Raw genomic sequence first — 18,883 nt, 5'->3', positions numbered from 1 at the left:
GCGGGGGTGGAATTTAGAATTGGGTACTTTCATTACCAACTCTTGTTGGATAAGAATTCAGAGTGGGTGAACAGGTTGGAGAAAAGGGGTGATAATTTAGAACTGGTGGCCTAGCAAAACTTGGGACTTTCGACATAAGTTCACTGCTGGGCATGCAGTTGCCATGTTAGGTCAACTTCAGCGTTGCTCGAGGGCACTTAATTAAATGCGACTGACAATTCTGCACTATATCACAAAGGCAAGGGGGGTTGCTCCTTTTAGCAAGACCTGACTATATATGTACTTGATGTGCAAAGAGTAATTTTTTTAGATCAAATTAAAGATTAGGGCACGTCAGGCGGGTAGAAAAAAAACACGTCACTTCGAGTCAAACTCACTTCCGAGGGTAATCCGACAGCATCGCAGTGTGATGCGGGCAGAGCAGAGGGGCGTACATCTCTATGGATTCACATCTGCAAGCAGAAGTCAGAACCCATAGCAACAGAGTTGCCGTGCACACAGTGGCCGCCATTATGCAGATTTTCTGGCTCTGCAGGCAAAAAGGCACAGGAACCACACACACGTCAGAACATTTTCACAATCCCCACCAGAACGTATTCACATCCACTGTAGCACCCGTCTGTTCTGGGAATTCAGTCACAACACTTAAAAAGAGCGTAAAATCTCAGTTGCCCCTTCTGCTCAGCACCCCCCTGCTTGGCTTATTTCAAACGATGACAGTGAGGGGGTGAAAAACCCTTACGAAAATAAATACACAGGAGCCATTGATGCCTTTATTTTAGACATGATGGTAAGTTACGCAGACACAAGACATGATCACAGATCGAAACATTAAAATTGGAAACAACCCTGAAGAGATTGTCATTTAATGGGACATTTCATACCCAATTTGGTAAGAACTAAAACGTCTCCAGTTTAAAAAAAGATGCCAGATGTTGAACTGAAATCTGATGTAACACTGGACATGCTGCAGTAAAACCATTTTGGGAGGGAATGGGGCTGCTCAATACTCTTCACCCTCCTCCTCTCCTTCACCTTCCACAGAGTCGACACCCACCTCTTCATAATCTTTCTCCAAGGCGGCCATGTCTTCACGGGCCTCGGAGAACTCACCCTCCTCCATACCTTCCCCTACATACCAGTGGACAAAGGCACGCTTGGCATACATCAAGTCAAACTTATGGTCCAGTCGTGCCCAGGCCTCAGCAATGGCCGTTGTATTGCTCAGCATGCACACGGCACGCTGCACCTTAGCCAGGTCACCACCAGGCACCACAGTAGGCGGCTGGTAGTTGATACCAACCTTGAAACCAGTTGGGCACCAGTCCACAAACTGGATGCTGCGCTTGGTCTTGATGGTTGCTATGGCAGCATTGACATCTTTGGGCACTACATCACCACGGTACAACAGGCAGCAAGCCATGTATTTACCATGGCGTGGGTCACATTTCACCATCTGGTTGGCTGGCTCAAAGCAAGCGTTGGTGATCTCTGCCACAGAGAGCTGCTCATGGTAAGCTTTCTCTGCAGAGATGACTGGGGCGTAGGTGGCAAGAGGGAAGTGGATACGGGGGTAGGGCACCAAATTGGTCTGAAACTCTGTAAGATCAACATTCAGAGCACCATCAAACCGTAAAGAGGCTGTAATGGAAGATACTATCTGGCTAATAAGGCGGTTCAGGTTGGTGTAAGTTGGGCGCTCAATGTCCAGGTTGCGGCGGCAGATGTCATAGATGGCCTCATTATCCACCATGAATGCACAGTCTGAATGCTCTAGTGTGGTGTGTGTGGTCAAGATGGAGTTGTAAGGCTCAACCACCGCTGTGGAAACCTGAGGAGCAGGGTAGATCGAGAACTCAAGCTTTGACTTCTTGCCATAGTCGACAGATAGGCGCTCCATCAGCAGGGATGTGAAACCAGAGCCAGTGCCACCACCAAAGCTGTGGAACACGAGGAACCCCTGGAGACCTGTGCACTGGTCAGCCTGGAACAAGAAATAAGACACCATTAGAGGCTCCAAAGGAGCAGATTAACAATGTGGTCTTACTAAGAAAAACCCACTCAATATATACCAATAAGTGAGTGGAATGGGCCCTAATGCAGTCTGTCAGTCTCAATTGCCAATATTTATTGTGAGCAAGTAATCTGCCAGCGTTTACATTTACTTCTTGTTTGAAATGATGCGATCTCCTCTTTTGGTCAGGGTCAAAGAACAATATCAGGCTTCCGTTCACAGATGAAATTAACGAATACCCTCCAGGAGAACCATCTCCGGTTCAGGAAACACCTCAAGACCTTCCTCTTCTTCTGCCTTCGCTCCCCCTCCCCCCTGCTGATCTGTTCTCTCTTGGCACGGTGCACATGGCCACTCTTTCCTCTGGGCACAGGTACCCGTTCACCCTCCTGCACTGCTTCCGGGACACCACTTGCACTGGGGTCTGTATCTGTACCTATACAGCCCCCCATTTTTCTTCCTGCACTTATCAGACCTACCCTGTCTGCACTTGCAAATTGCTGGCTGCACTACCACTGTTTGTTGCCTTTATTATTTATTGTTATTTATCTGTTTCTCCTCTGCTTCGCACTTTCCACTTCTCCCCGCTTCCATGCACTTTTCCCCTCCCCCTCTGCCATGCACTTGCACGTTCTCAATGTCACTGGGCCTAGTAAGATCGCTGTTTTGTTCTACCCTGTTCCCCTCTCTTGCCACGCTCTGAAACACTTGTGTATGAGTGCAATAGAAATTAAATATCAATAACCCCAGTTATTTCCTTCCTAACTACAGGAGGGGTGGGATTGAAACGATGTCGTTAATGACCCTGCTATATTACCTACCGGTTATTACAAAGTCGTTTTACCATGATCCTTAAAACCCTGGCCTTCTATATGCATGCCAAAAAGTTGTATTATTCGCAGCTGGGTACAATTGTTTATATCAAGTGCCATCTACAGCGTTTCGTGGAAATGATGTACTAAGAGCATTGTAATTGTAAGCAGCAGCAGAGGTGGAGGGATATCACTGCAGCATAAACATCCCATTGTGGCAGATATGCCCGAGCTGAAGCATTAAAACAGCAATAAAGTGTACGCTTGAAAACTGTGAGGGGAGGGCAAGTTGCACGAGCCACGTGGATCCCTATAGATTGCACAGACTTTTAGTTACATTTGGCAGTGATAGGTTTGGTTTGCTCTACGATATGTATCAGAGAACCATTCTTTTTGGCACTTTCCTGCCTGCTCACTTGGGCCAAATGCTTCGTAACAGGACTAAATCAACAAGATGACCACAGATGGGTTCAAGCAACATTTCAAAGCCTAGGGACACTGAAGAACAGTCATCCCTTTCGATACGTGCACCACAGTGAAACCTTCCTGGATGCTCTACTAGCCTTTTCTGCAATCATGAAGTCTATGCACATATCTGCTGTGAACCACGTAAGCTTTATTTACATATATACATTGCAGGGTTACTCTTGGCCATTTACATGGACGAAGAGACATATCAGACCACCCACCATCCATATCACCCCCAACGGACACACTCGGACATAGCAACATTCCACTGACCTGCCAATCACACCAAAAACCAACATTCTCACCGCGTTCCTAGACATAGATGGCCAGCAGGGACAGGATAACATAAGCAGGGTCAGGATAACATAAAAACACATAATAACCTCATGTTTGAGCTAAATGTTTTTCTTAGACTCCTCTTGCAGAACAGGCCACAATGAGATGAGCCATCAGGAAGGGGGCGTGGGCACCTCGTTCACTGCCCACAAGGGAAGTTATTCAACTACGGATCAGTTAACTAACCAGTTTGCGTATTCTGTCCAGCACCAGGTCGATGATTTCTTTGCCAATGGTGTAGTGGCCGCGAGCGTAGTTGTTGGCAGCATCTTCTTTGCCAGTGATTAGTTGCTCTGGGTGGAAGAGCTGACGGTATGTGCCGGTTCGCACCTCATCTAGGGAAAAATTTTTAAAACAATGTATTATGCGTTTCGTTTATGCCAAATTCACACATCCCTATCAGTTTATACAAACTTCATTACATACAAGCTGTAAAACGCAGTTAACAATTGGTAGTCTGAAGAAGTGAGATTCGATAACCTTAACAGTTTGCAATAACTAAACCGAAAACGAACTAAACAGAAAACAAGCTAATCAATCGGTCTACCGGGTACAAAGGGTATTGTTAAGAGGTGATTTTAAGGGACAGCTCAGATCAGACCCATTGGCTGTATGCATTACAACAGAAACTTCAAGTGCCCTCAGATAAAAGGCTGCAGAACTGCGGGTCTATGGTTTGTTGAGCACGAAGTTCCTAAACCTAGAATAGGAAAAGGCAGATCTACTCACCAATGACCGTGGGTTCCAAGTCGACGAACACGGCCCTGGGCACATGTTTGCCAGCCCCTGTCTCACTGAAGAAGGTGTTGAAGGAGTCGTCGCCGCCGCCGATGGTCTTGTCGCTGGGCATCTGACCATCGGGCTGGATGCCATGTTCCAGGCAGTAAAGCTCCCAGCAGGCATTGCCGATCTGGACTCCGGCCTGGCCAACGTGGATGGAGATGCACTCACGCTGTGGGTATGAAAGAGGGAGATTGGTTACAACAATCAAATGTCGGTATAGTATTTACAGTTGAGCACATGGTATGCAGGTTTATTAATAGGACCCATTTTACAGCCAGTGTCGCCAGGGTGTGCCTTCCCCGCCCAAATCATGCAGCTGTCTGCGGCTGACATGGCTGTATGCACAAAGGGTGGAGACTGGTAGACCGAAACTCCACCCGAGAAGGGTTCTGCAGCTGTCACATTGCAGGAAGTGCTGTCCACGTCTGCAGCAACCAAGCAGCTGGGCATTCTGGCGGGTTGTGGTTATGCGGGCACCCGAGCGTTACACTGCAGCCGCGGTGCAGACCGGAAGATCAATTTCTTTTTTTAAAAAAAAAAACAGCAGCGGGGGTTCTGTCTTCGCGAACACACACCATTAACTGAAAGAGGGGTCTGGAAAACAATGGAGCCCAAGCTTTAAGGCGGATAAATAAACGGCAGTATGGGGGAAGTCTGCTGTTAAACCACACAGGGCGACAGGAAGGCCAACTAAAAACCTATGGAGAAAGACATGGCAACCTCCACACTGATATTCCGTGTTGGCACCATCAACTTGGGGAGATTAGAACAAAGGCCAGTTCAGCTCCATTCCATGTTGGCCAGCAGGGGGGCTTACGAGGAATAAAGGGTGGCTGATTAAAGCACAGGTGCTTGGTAATCCCCAGAGTCCCCCCCCCCCCTTCCCCCGATCGCTATGCCCATCTGACGGGACAAGCTACCAAGCAATAAACAGACCTTTAGAAGCAGGGCTGTGGGATCGGGCGTATCATATTCTAACATTAAAAACATTCCAAGTGATGTTTAGACATGTGTCCAGTTGGAAGTGTTTTGTGATAAATACAATACTTATAACCTCTGTACACCCACTCTCACATCCCTTTTCTACCTTAGAACCTCCAACCCGCCCCTTCGATTCCAATTTCTACCGAGCGGACGGCGAGGATTTGATTTCCTCAGATAATTATGGGTGTGGTCTTCTAATAACCACGCTTCCCCTCCACCCACACAATGAACTGCAGCGCGGGAGCGCGCACAACCCATTATACTCTATGTGAAGCGGGAACGACCGTTAGGACCACAGCCACCCGCAAGAGAAGGAACCAATGAGAGAGCAGTGCAGGTTGCGCGCTCGGCCAAAGACACGCCCCTTGGCCGACTTGTACCGAGTCTCTATCCGTAGGGTCAGCGCGCGGAGGAACCGGCCATCGCTCGTGCACCCTATCAAAACGCTGGAAGTGCCCAAGTAACCCCGCAGGTGAAGGCGCTCGCTATCCCGTCTCGTGCCCCGCCCCCGACTCACCATGATGATCCGGAGAGGAGAAGGATGAGGAAGCGGGAGCGTTACTCTGTCCGACACTAAGAGTCAGCTAAGTAACCGAATGCCGCTACGGCCTCCGAGCCCGGCTTTTATCCGCCGGGAGGCGGGTCCGGTCGTGCGCACTGTAAAGAAGAGGCTGCGCGACGCCCCATTGGACAGCTTCTCTTTCATTATTCAGCAGCCGCCTCCACCTTTTTTTTTTTTTTTAATGGGCAAAATGGCGCATGCCTCTGTCTTGAATGGGTGGTTGTAGAAAAAGCGGAGGAAAAGAAGGGATGGGGCAGGAGACGGAGAAAATGAGGGCGTGAAAAGGGGGAGCTTCAAGGCACGGTGATGTGAGAAGAATTGGGGTATTCGATGCGTATGGTGAAGGGAGACGGGCGTTGTGAGGTACTTCAGACAGTGTAGACGCGGGTTAGGGAGCGTGGAAGGTTATTATTGCGGAGGGGCTAGAGGAACGATCAAATCTAGGAGCCAGTGGGGCATTAAACATGTTTGGTATAACAAAACTGTCTTGAGGAGGGTTGAACAAAAGCAAAGTAAGTGGAAAGGCATACATTATAGCACTTGATTAAATCTCAGGTGTTTGTAAAGCTCAACTCTTCTTATTTGCATGTCATTTTAGCACTGCGAAACAAGGATTCTACATATTATTTCGGCGCATTTAAGAGGGGATATGGTATTCTAAATTAAAGTACCGAATCGTGCTATGTTTTTCCTGCTCTTCTCAACTGTCTAGCGCCGGTGGAACGCTACAAAACGCACGGAGCTTTAGCTGTATCACAACTAAAATAGGCACTGCTGATATGTAATGGAGGCAGTAACCCCCCTCCCCCCCGACACGGGTCAATCCAACGCCTTTTGGATTGTGCACAATGGTGTCTATGGCCGATTGGTATTAAGAGGTAAAGTTTTCGCAGGGCTCCAGTCCTAAACCAAAAACATAAAGGTAGTGGGACTCTGACGGCTTTAGGAAATGATCTCACTCGAAGTCAGTGACATTTGCAAATTTCATTCTACATGTCTTTCACAGTTGGAAAAAAACCCGCGTCAAAGAAGCATATGCCAAGAGAAAAGATTTGCAACTTAACTTGCTGCCTTAGTATAACATGCACACACCTTTTTTTAAATCCAAGAACCTGTAACAATACATATCCTGTATGGGAAGATGTCAACATTAGACGTTTTACAACGTAAAAGGAGCTAATCCCATGGTCTTGTGGTTAATTGTCTGAATTTGATTCCAGGCTTCTACACAGTAGACTTTTGTTGGTTACATTTCTTAAAAATTCGAGGGGGGTGCCGCATACGCCCTCGCCCTCTCAAAAAAGTGAGCCGTGGTCCCATAATTTGAGCTCTCGGTTTCTGTAGGGATTGGAGCAGAGTTGGGTCCTTAAACTTTTCCTCGTCTGTTTGGGTATGTGTCATGTCAAAGTGCAAATGTGTTTATTTTTTTCTTTTCTTTCGGGGACTGTACATTTCGTAAGGCTACTTCTGACTGCAGATCTAAGTTTTGGCATATAATATGGAAGCAATTATCCCCTCCCAACATTTTAAGTACGGCATTGAGACTTTTTTGAGGACAATGGAAATATTTTGTAAGGAAAACCAAAACGTTCACGTATTTTGTGTTAGCCTAAAGGCATTTGGCTACTGACTGTGGCTAGTATTCAAACATGGCCGTTCCCGAGGTCTTTTGTCTGTCCTTTGGCCATTTTATAGTCTGGCCTTCTTCCTGCTCCTGCAGTCAGGAAATTCCTTTTAAGGGCATCCACTGCCACAGGAAAGCTTTTCTCGGGCTAGTGCATGTCATGTGTGGGGGCTCCCAGGAAGTGGGTTGGGACCGTTTGGTCTCAATCCACGTGCTGGTGCCAATATGTCTGGTGTTCACGAGGACCCCAGTGGTCTGATTGGACCACTGCTGGTGGGCAGATCTTGCTGTTGGAGGGCTGAGTGTGAGCACTCGCGTGACTTAGGATGAGAGGAGGGGTACTGCAGCCATGCCAGCAGATCAGGAGGAGCCAAGATTCCTGAGAAGCAGAGCGGAGGACGAACCAGAGAAGAGCTGTGAGGAGGCCGGGCAACCGAATCCTGTGGCTAACCTGAAGAAGCCTTGCGTGGCGACGGATTCCCTGAAAACCCTTGTTAGTGCTTTGGCCCCTTGGAGTGGTAGGGCCTAGCAAGTGAGCTTTCCCGGGAGTCTATATTGGGCTACGGTGCTAGGAGCGTCGCTGTCCTGCGTTAAATGTTTGGACTCCACGGATTCAAACAGCTAGTCCAACAAGAGCCCCCCCCCCCTGCCGAATTTCTTCTTCCAGCATCTGCAGGTCACGAGATGTGAGATGTCTTCTGACCACGACAGTTGTGTCGCTGTGCAGTGGTGGCAATCACTGAAACCTGTTTCCCTGCGTCATGTCCAGCGCCTTGATGAGGGCTGCAGTGGTGCTTCTTGCAGTCTTCCTCCGGAACAGATTGCTTCTGTGACAAACCAGACCTGTCTGCACCCGCGGTCCTGAGACATCTGTGATCCAAGAAACATTGGGAAACGTACCTCTGGTGACCCTTTCTAGACTTGTCCACTGGAGTACAGTGGGTGACTACTGACGACACCTACTGGTACCTCCTTCTCTGCTTTAAAAGTTTGCTAACTTATTGACTAGGGCAGCACAGATGTGGAATAGGCTTCCAAGCAAACTCTGGGTGAAAAAAAAAAAATCCTCTTCCACGCCCAATTGAAAACGTTACTGTTTAAGCGGGTTAACGAGCACCACCTAAACCACATAAATGTTCAATCCCGTCTAATAAATGTCCTTCGTGTCTGTGTGCCCTGATGCCCGAGGGTTCCCGGTGCTATATAAGTAAATGGAAATAAATTGTTTTGCTTGTGTGGCATAACGCTTTCTGCCTGAAGTCTTCCTAAAGCTGGGGACAGTTTTGTTGACTGGAACGCATCTGAACCTATCTTTTGTACCCATCTTTACCCATCCTCTTAACTTTTTCCTGCTTCTAAAAACTACTGGAAACATGTGAACTTTGTCATCATTCATCTCAGGGCTGGATTTACCAAGTTGGTGTTGCAATTACTTACTTTTTCTCCTACAGGTATTGGGCAAGTAATTTTGTTTGTGTGCACTAACTCCACCGTCTCCCCGTCAGAAGTATGTACTACCATCCAGCAATTGAAAGCCTCTAATTGTGCTGGTGACATTTGCCCAGCCCATATCGTTAAAATGTGTGCTGAACCCCTGGCCCCTATTATAGCCACCTTCATCAATGCACCATTCAAGACCAGCTCGATTCCTTCCACTATCAAAGAAGCTTTGATCACCCCCTCCTAAAAATAAATAAATAAAAACACTTAAGACCCTTCCGTCCCCACTAATTATAACCACGGTCCCCTACTCCTTCAAAATCCTTGACCGCACAACTTGCTCTCAACTGCAACTAAACCTAGACAATCACAACTTACTAGGCAACCACCAATCTGGCTTTAGATCCAGACACAGTACTGAAACTGCCCTCCTTGACCGCAAGGTCCAGCTTGACCTCATCAGGGACAACAGTGAGCTTGCTATTCTTCTTCGTTTAGACCTCTCCGCAGCCTTCGACATAGTCGATCACAAGATCCTCTGTAAACACCCCACCACCTTCCACCTTGCCCCAGAGGCCACCCTTTGGATCCAATCTTTTCTATCCGGCTGAACCACCAGAGTCTTCGCAGGCCTCGAGTCAGCTGACCCCATATGTGTTCCACAGGGCTCCTGCCTCTCTCCCACCCTCTACAACATGTATACTACACTGCTCTTTGACAGCCTCAACATACCCTACACCAATTTTGCCGATAACACTTGGGTCCTCCTCAAAACTCTCTGGCAATCACAACACTGACTCTACATTCATCAACCAGGTCTTCAGCATCACACAAGCATGGATGGCCGCTCACCATCTATGCTTGAATGATGGAAAAACCTAACTCCTCATCGTTGGATCCCCACATTGCCTAAAACTTCTCAGCCCTGCCCTTGCCTCTTTTTTGCATAGATGGCAACACCATTCCTGTCTCCAAACGTAAAAACGCTAGGCGTTTACTTGGACGCAGAACTGAACATGCAAAAACACATCAATGCTATCACTCCTCTACATCCTACTGTACCAAACTCATTAACCTTTACAGGAAATTCCTCACGTCCGACAGCTGTCTCACTTTAGCCGGAGCCATCATAGTAAGTCAACTAGACTATTGCAATGCCAAACAAGCTCGGACCTCAACCAAAAATCTTAACAAACTCCAACTCCTGCAAAACGTCCACAGAGCAGTCTGGGGCTTGAAACGCTCTGACCACATATCCAACATTAGATGGGCGGCACATTGGCTCCCCATCAAAGCCTGCATTGAGTTCAAACTCCTTGCCATCACTCATCTCTGCTTAAATAACACTGCCCCTGCTTATCTCACTAACCGTATCACTAAGAAACACAATCTGTGCACTCTCTGCTCCTCCACCACTTCTGCCCTGAGCATTCCCAGATTTACCAGGCAAAGAGCCAGAGGCTCCTTTTTCACCACCCTCTCTGGAACGCCAGGCCTCGGCACATACAAGATGAATCTCCCTACGTTATCTTTCCGCAAGAAAGCTAAAACCTTAATATTTAACAAATATTTGTAATGTACTGCCTCACTTGCCATGCAAACTGACACTTGACCTTTTGCAACATAAGCACTAATGCCATTATACTTGTAACTGTATGCTCTGCTAACCTGTACTTTTAGCGCCGTGATACCTCCGGGTCTGGGCGTTACCAACAAATACAATAAATAAAATGACTATATATATTTTATAGTGTTATGCCTTTGTGATAGTACCTGCTTGTCTACATTTGCCAGTTTTGGGCATGTAATAAACTATTATTTTTGATACAATCTTAACTGTTTAATAAAAGTTGATGTATTCTAAACTCTTGGTGTGGCGTCTAATTATTTATGAGGTGTTTCTATTGACTTTGAGCAATATCTACAGTATCTTTTGGTTGTGTACATGTTTTTCTATTTACCTGAAATGGTTGAAACACGAGGGGAAAAAGCTTTGATGTAAATGTGTTGGAGTATAAATCTTGGTAAAAACCAGAATCTGAGTATGGTGGTAAAATCCTTCCTATTTTCCTAGGCAACATAGACGAGCAATATTTCTTCAGAACGCTCACAGTGCAATTTGATGTTGGTGTACCCAACATAAGGAAGTGCTTCAGGCTGCACGCGGCGTGGCCCACCAGCCAGATTTTTTCATGTCGGAGAAGCGGATGGTCAGTGCTCTGTTTGGTGGCAAGCGCATGCGTCTGCCTTTATTCTCCAACAAATCTCACTTTTACGTTCGGAGAACGAGGCTGGGGGGGAGGGGACCAGTACCTGCCTAGCCTTTAAGATCATTCCGCACATGTCTGACACATCTGTTGGAATACTCCCTGTTGCTGGGGAAGGACATCGAATGGCCTGCTTGTGTGGTTAACTCCTATTAAATGATTAGCTGTAGGCACTGGCATCTCGAGGGATGAGGATTACGGGGTTGCATTGGTGCCAAAAATAGTGCTACTGGTAAGCTAAATAACATTGTTTGTTGCATGTAGTAAGACACATCAGACGTAGGCACCTGTTGCACATTTCGTTTTTAACTTAAACTATTTTAATTTGAGGTTGTCTAGAAGTTAAAAGTAGACAAGAGTGAGATTTGGCACCATGTAGCTGAAGTGGTTGTAGTGCAAGAAAAATACGGAACGGCATGGTAATTTCAGAGTACCAGTGAAACTGTATATGGAGTTTGTGTGTCGGATTCTAATGACGCACATTTAGCCAAAATGGAATGAAATTTGGTGACCTGGATCCTGGGGAGACACAGGTGTGAGTGTTCATTTGGAAAGAGCAAGATTCTGCGTGGACGGCCCCATTGAGGCACATGGTGACCTCACTTAAGAGTGATATTCTGTATGTGAGATCCTACATAGGGTTGGATTTTGGTAGAAAATAGTGCTAGGCATTAAGAAGGTTCACATTCATAATTTGTGACGTTTCAAAACCTGTTTGGGTAGTAGCTGGGGACATATTTTCAGAAAATGTATTTTTTAGGCATCTAGGCCCGTAATAGTTGAAACTACCCCTTGCACAGTCCACTAAGCCATTGAGAGATGGCGTACACGGACCTAAAAGGTGGCCCTTCAAGCATTATCGTAGAGGCTTGCCTGAACCTGTTCTTGGGTAGTTGTATGGGTGCTTCTAGCTGGGAGTCAGTAAGATTACATGCAACCCCCGTGGGTTGCGTGTTGCTGGGAGACTATGTAGTGCGGGCACAGGGTGTCTCTTGCGGAGGCGTGGAGTTCAATGACACGGGTAAGGTGCTGGTGTCACTTGGAAACCAATTCGATGTACCTATTAATGTATAGAGTGTTAGTCTTGTTCTCATACCATTAAAAAGCTGACTAATCGCTTCAGGATTTTATTTAAATATAAACCACTCGCTACGTTCTCCTTGCTCCCTTCTAAAAAACGACACTTTTCGTGAAAGCCTGGGTTACAAAACTGAATCGGCACTTGTTTCATACATTCAGGCTAATCCTGTCAAGGAAAACGTGGGGACCTTGGTGGAAAGTTACACATGAAAAGATTACTATTGCTGACTTCATAGTTCAAAACCTAAATGTGCGAACTGATGCAAGGCTGCTGCACACATTTGTGTACTTTTTTTTCTGTATGAAGTGATTTTCTAAAAGAGAAACCGCATTGTAATGCTTGTTGAAGAACATACCATTCTACGATTTTACAAATGCTTCAACTGTTCAAAACCAAGTTAGTGGTGTTAATTCACAGATCTACATCCCGTTACAAAGGGAGAATGTTCTTAAAAGACCAGAACTATTTTCATGAGCGTTTTGGGTCCCAGAGGGCACAGTTGACTTCTTTTTGTGACTGTAGAGGGATCAAAATGAAGACTGGCGAAGCAGGAGCGAAAGCAGCTCTCGTTTACGACATTAAGCTGTGAGCAGGATATGCAAACTTTACATTGCCACCATTATTTATAACGGGTCATATCGAAGTGTCCTAATGCTCATTCATTGTCCCAAAACCATAATTTTTTTTTTTTGTTGCTGAAGTGTCAATATTTCCCCCAGATATGCCACAGTGACCGAGCGTAGGGTGGGGGCCCAACCCAATCAAATGCTTTTCGGGGGTAGGGCATGATGTGGTTCTCCCCACTGTTATTTTCTTTAAATAATGGGTTAAAAGGGTGCATTTTAGAGTACATTTTATTTTAGACAAATTGGGTAAAAAGCCAAACAGTTGCCAACTGGTTCTGTAGGGTAACTCATGAAGAAATGAGTAGATGCAAGTCACCAACATCCATGCACCTTTCCCATGCACTAGCACGTTCTCAATGTCACTAGGCCTAGTAAGAACATTGTTTTGGTCTCCCCTGTTCCCTTCCCTTGTTGCACTCTACATGCTTGTGTACGAGCACGATATAAATAAAATATATCGTAACAGTGCACAGGTAGCATTCTCAACACTTTTTCATGATGCCTTTTCCCACAATATGTGCCAGTATGAAACATTTTCACGCTGGCTGCACCATTCTACCCTAGTATTCACTCCTGTTTGCTTTGCGCATGATGCCAGTAATGATACTATTAGAAAAAAATGTCCATGTTGGTTCAAAATATTGCAGTATCCCCACATAGGAACATACTCCAGTTGGCTTTACCATTAAATATGCATGCCATAGTATGAAAACATGTTGAAACTGGCTGCACTAAAAGGCCAGGCGAGCGACATAACACATGCTTGATTTACCAAAGATGCCTAATGCAAAATGTCACACAACAGAAAGAATAATACCACTGATCATGCTTGCTTTTTCAAAGCTGCCCAATATAAAGTCATACCACAATAAGAAATGGCTAGACTGCCTTCATTAAAATGCCAGTCTAGCTACATAACACTTACCATGCTTGCTTTATCAACCATGGCCAGTAAAACATGCCATTCCTGCTTCATGGTGTGCCAGCGCCTTGCACTCAGACATAATCAAATTAATAATGAATGTGATTATGTGTGAGTGCGAGGTGCTGGAGGTCCAGGGGGCAGGTGTTTCAGGAGCTGGCGGCACAGCCATGGCATTTTTTTACTGGGCATAGATGCCCACCAAAAACTGCCATGCCTGAAGCCAGAGCTCCTCACAGGCACACATTGTATGCGTGCTTGGGGGGGCACAGGCATGGGTTTTCTACTGGGCATCTATCGGATGCCAATTCATAATGGCATTCATTCCCCCATTGCCCTCCAGCACGATCAATAATGTGTATTTTGGGGGACGGGGGCGTTGGGGCGCTTGGGGGTCAGGCACTGTAACTGTCAAAGGGATATTATGTTTGCCTTGGCGGCTGGAAAGAAAAAAAAAAAGCAGAGAGCGCTCAGTATTTCACTGGGCTTGCTTCTCCATAATGGGCAAGAGGGGGCCAAACCCAGGGGGGGTCAACGCCCCCCCGCCCATTGTGGACGAGATGCCTGGCCCAACACACAGAATTAGTGTTGCATAGGTATGTGTGTTGTGCATCAGTTGGCATGGGAACCGAAAAGTAGCTATTGGTGTCAAGCTAAACAGGCTCTTCTAGATTAGACAGGAGCTAAATGGCTCCCAGCTCCCCTCAATTTCGAACCCTGCGTATGAAAATGCTTGTAGACAGCTGATGTCTCGAAGGCAGGACTTCAGCATGTATGGTTAGGTGATCTTTCAACGTCTTGCCGTTTTAAACTGAAAAAGCTGTTTCTGCTTGTTTTTATTCTCTAACAAATGAAATGGGCAGAGTTCAGCCTCTCTTTACTGTCACTTTGAGAATTCAAGCAAGAGCCCACAATGCAGTAGCTGTAAGTAGTATGCTTCACTTTCAGCAGCAAATCAGCATTGCCCAGAAACCCTGGGACACTTCTGTAGTGCGTTTTTTCTAAACAACATTCGATCAAGAGTCCAATCATGTCCTAGCATGGCTGGGTTAGGTCGTCTGAGCTGGGACTGCTACTGTTTGTTTAGAGATGTGCATGGACCGTGCAGTGCTTTGGTCCCGCTGTGTTCCTTAACGTCTGACAGTGGAGGATCTCCCGAGGCATAAGGAAGCAAGGCGGGCATTAAGGCCATTGGTTCTGTTGCATGCCAAGATTACTTACCAGTAAATCTCATTACTCCTACGTCCCGTCCCCTTTCCTCCATACTTGTGGGACATTCCGTCCTTTGGGACCAGACCAGAGCACTTTAAAAAAAAAAAGCAATACATTTATTTTTTTGTCCTTCATTTTTACGCAGGGCCACCACGCATGCCCATATTCCTTGCCTTCCTGAGCTCTGCCCCAAGCATCGCCCTTCAGTCCTTTTCCCCGCGCGGTTGGGGTCGGACGCACTTGCATCACTGGGAATATTTTTTCTTTTTGTTCCCTTGTGCTTCATTCCTGCTGTGGTTCCATGGTCATCGTTCCTCCGTCTATCCCGAGCGTCTGGGATTCGTGTCCTGTTCATCCTGCGAACATCGTTTTGCGAGGGCTGATCCCCCACTCTTTGCCTGGAGTGCTTAGGTCCGGAACACCATGGGGACTCGTGCTTCTACTGAGACTCCCTCTACGTCTGCGCACTGCAGCGTTGGCTTGTCGGGTTTTCAACGCGTTCCTCCACCACACTTGCAGCTCTTCATGTAAGAAAAAAGGAAACCACCGGTAAGTCTGTTCCTTTTCAGGGCACCCCGGCCAGGGTACTCCTTCTCTTCTAGGTCCTGCAGGGGCTTAAGTGGTTTTATTACCAGGGATCTCCCGGAGGTATCCGGCAAGGGATCTAACTGGTTTACCAGACTTTCCTCCGAGGACCTCCGCAAGGGGACTACCAAAACCGGATAATCTGAGGGTCCCATTTCAGGGGCTAAGGTTAGGCCCAGTACTTCTGTGGCTGTTACCGGGTTCGGCCCTGAGGTTTCCACATCTGGAACTAACTGCACCGGGTCTCGGCTTGAGGTCCCTCTCAGGGTGACTAAACGTACCAGGGTTACTCCAGAGGTTCCCCTTCTTGGGGCTATATCTGACACCGGCAGGATTGATGGGCCTTGAGGGTCCTGGCTTCAGGGGAGGACTCCAAGCCATCCCATGCCCAGACCTGTGGTGACACCAATGCTGCTGAGGGGAGAAAGAAGTTGGTCACACACCATAAGCCTTCCAGTACCGGCTCTGCCGAGGGCCCCCCACTCTGGGCTAATTCTTCAGCAGTCCCTATGGTGTTGCAAGGCTAAAATGGCACATAAGACCCCCGACTCCCCTGTGGTGACTTACTTCTGTGACGCAGTTCGCCTCGGGCATTGACAAAATGACGGCCCAACTTCCGCGGACCACAATGGCCATTTTGGCGGGCGAGGTTTCTGCTCTGAAGGCTAAATTTGGGGTGATCTCTAAGATGTCTAGTAAACATCCGAGTCCTCCCAGTACCGGCTCTGCTGAGGATCCTTGTGTCAAGGCTAGGGTGTTGCTTGAAGCTCTTGACTCGCCTCAGGAGACAATTGCCTCATCTACACACGTGACACAGTTCTCTTCAGGTGTGGACAAAATGACTGCTCAAAAGCCTTTGTCCACAGCGTCCATTTTGGAAACCTCCCTTACACCTAAGTTCACGTCTGGTGCTGGGAGCATTCCTTTTGGGGCCGAGCAGCTGTTTCCACGCCTTGTAGATAACAAAAACCTGTTCGCCCTTCTTATGACTGGCAAGCTCAGGCACCGCTGCCTCATACAGTCTCGCTTCCTCCTGCTCCGCTGGTCTATGTGGACACGGCCAGTGGTGGGCCTTCCTGGTAACCATCCTCCTTGCGTTCTTGGGGTGTATGCCCCTTATGAGCGGCCTCTACCTGCCCCAGCAGCAAAACCTTCTTCTGAGGATGCGTTTTTTTGGGAAGTTTCAGATGCTCATGCACTCTGACCCCATGAAGGAGTATTTTATGGTTCTTTTCAAGGAAATTTACCCTGAACCTCCTGTTCAGACTTCCGCCCTGGCTGTTCCTACACATCCGACGGTGGTTCCACCTCTTCCTCTTGGCCCACCTCTTCCTCCTCCTGCCTCGGTTGTCCTCTATAGAGAAGACACCGGCAGAGCGGGATAGCACTTTTAAAAACCTGAGGCAGTGCACGTGGTGGACCAAGTGTCTGTTTCCGCTTCACAGGATGACCCTCAAACGGATCAGGTTAGCGATGAGCAGCTCCGCTCTGTGAGCATTCCATGGCCCTCCTTCATATTCCAGTATCTGAGTCCCCCACTCCGCAGGAGCTGGTGCTTTTAGTACCCTGTCACCTCAAGAGCGCACCGGCCTGTTCCTCCAAGACGTTTTGGCTGAGGCCCGTAAGGTCTGCGATAAGCCCCGCACTGGGCTATACACCAACAAAAGAATTGACGCTCGATACAGGCTTCACAACTTTGAGTAGATGGCCTTATCGTCTTGTCCGCTTCCTTCCTTAACGGTGGTGGCTGTGGCCACAGTCTAAGCCGGACTCTGCATCTTCAACGGCTGCAGCTCAAATACTGTCCAAAGAAGACAAAATTCTGGACTCCTTGATCAAGAAAGTCTTTGCCAATTCGCCGCTCCAACTTCGTCAAGGGAACGCTGAGTTCATCCTAGCAGCAGCCAATCTGAGGCTGTGGAAAGAGTTGGCCGATTTCCAGGAGTGTATTCCTACACATAGGCTAGATGATTTTAAAGCTGGTTTGTCAGATGCCAGAGTCTTTGCACAGGATCTACTGGAAGCTGTGGCACACGACTTGGATGCCTCAGCTCGAGGCCTTATGGTGGGGATTGACACGTCCTGCCATGTGTGGTACCATGCAACAAAGTTTTTGAAGGAGGTGCAAGATAAAGTTCTGGACCTTCCTTTTGACAGCAAGGAATTGTTTCATTCTTCTACGGATGAGGAACTCGCAAAGACTAAAGCGAGTGCCGAAACCGCCAAATCTTGGTTGGTCCTGGCAAAGGCCCTGGCTAAGGCCCCTTATGCACAGAGGTCAGGGTCTCGGACTCGATCAATCTCTGGGTTCCGGGGGTTTCAGGACTGCTGTACTCCCCGAACTGCAACTCCGGTTGGAGGTACCTGCCGAAAGCAACAACGGCAAGGCGGATGATTTTCTCTCGGCCGTCAGCCTCCTTTCCAGGGGCAAGTAGTCTCCCTGCCGCCAAATGATATTTTTTGTGAGTTGCACGATACTCCAGTTGGAGGACGAATCTTGTCTCATCTGGAGGTGTGGCAGACCATCACCAACAACCAGTGGGTTTTGTCCATAGCTTGGGCGGGCTTCCGCTTGCCCCTCTCCCTGACCCCTCCCTTTCAACATATTGGGTCGCCCTCCCTCCGAGCCGAGGTACAGAAGCTTCTAGACCTCAGAGCGGGGGAACCTGCTCCCCTCGGGGAGGAAGTAGTGGGTTTCTACTCCCATCTGTTCACCGTACCCAAACCCAACCAGGCTGGCCTGCGCACTATCCACGACCTTTCCCAGTTCAACTTTTCTCTTCCCTTCCCCAAGAGAAATTCAAGTTGATCACGCTTTGTCAAATAAAGTCCTCTCTTCAAAAGGGTGATTGGCTCAGTGTGGTGGACCTTCAGGACGCTTACATGCACATCTGATATGGAGACGGCATCGAAAATATCTGCAGTTCTCCCTGGGAGGGGAGCACTTCCAGTTCTGCGTGCTCCCCTTTGGTCTCAGCTCGGCACCGAGTGTCTATACGAACATGTCAGTCATCACAGCTTTCCTTTGGCTACAGAGGGTTCATGTGTGCCCATATTTGGATGATTGGCTGCTGCGCAGCCCCTGCCCGCAGACCGCATCCAACAATCTCTAGTCTCTCCTCTAGCTCCTGTTTGCTGACAGTGAACTGGTGGAAATCTTCCGTGAA

The 18,883-nt window shown here is 47.7% G+C and overlaps 1 protein-coding gene across 1 annotated transcript; it reads right to left on the bottom strand.

Moving 5' to 3' along the window:
- Positions 1-759: 759 nt before the first annotated feature.
- LOC138582490 (tubulin alpha-1B chain) lies at positions 760-6,056 on the bottom strand. Its single transcript, XM_069653832.1, has 4 exons — positions 5,915-6,056; positions 4,360-4,582; positions 3,817-3,965; positions 760-1,984 (listed from the first exon to the last, which is right to left on the bottom strand). Exons 1-4 carry the CDS (start codon positions 5,915-5,917, stop codon positions 1,004-1,006), a joined length of 1,356 nt encoding a protein of 451 aa, XP_069509933.1. The 5' UTR covers positions 5,918-6,056; the 3' UTR covers positions 760-1,003.
- Positions 6,057-18,883: the final 12,827 nt, after the last annotated feature.

This window comes from Ambystoma mexicanum, chromosome 3q (genome assembly GCF_040938575.1).
Source record: "Ambystoma mexicanum isolate Mex_15411 chromosome 3q, UKY_AmexF1_1, whole genome shotgun sequence".
NCBI lineage: Eukaryota > Metazoa > Chordata > Amphibia > Caudata > Ambystomatidae > Ambystoma > Ambystoma mexicanum.
The sequence above is the reverse complement of the archived record's forward strand: the minus strand, read 5'-3'. Positions and strand labels throughout refer to the sequence as shown.

Coding starts and splice junctions, on each gene's coding strand:
- LOC138582490 (XM_069653832.1), bottom strand. Junction 3,966..4,359: donor CTTGGAACCCACGGTCATTG/GTGAGTAGATCT, acceptor ATTTTTCCCTAG/ATGAGGTGCGAACCGGCACA. Junction 1,985..3,816: donor TGGACAGAATACGCAAACTG/GTTAGTTAACTG, acceptor TTCTTGTTCCAG/GCTGACCAGTGCACAGGTCT.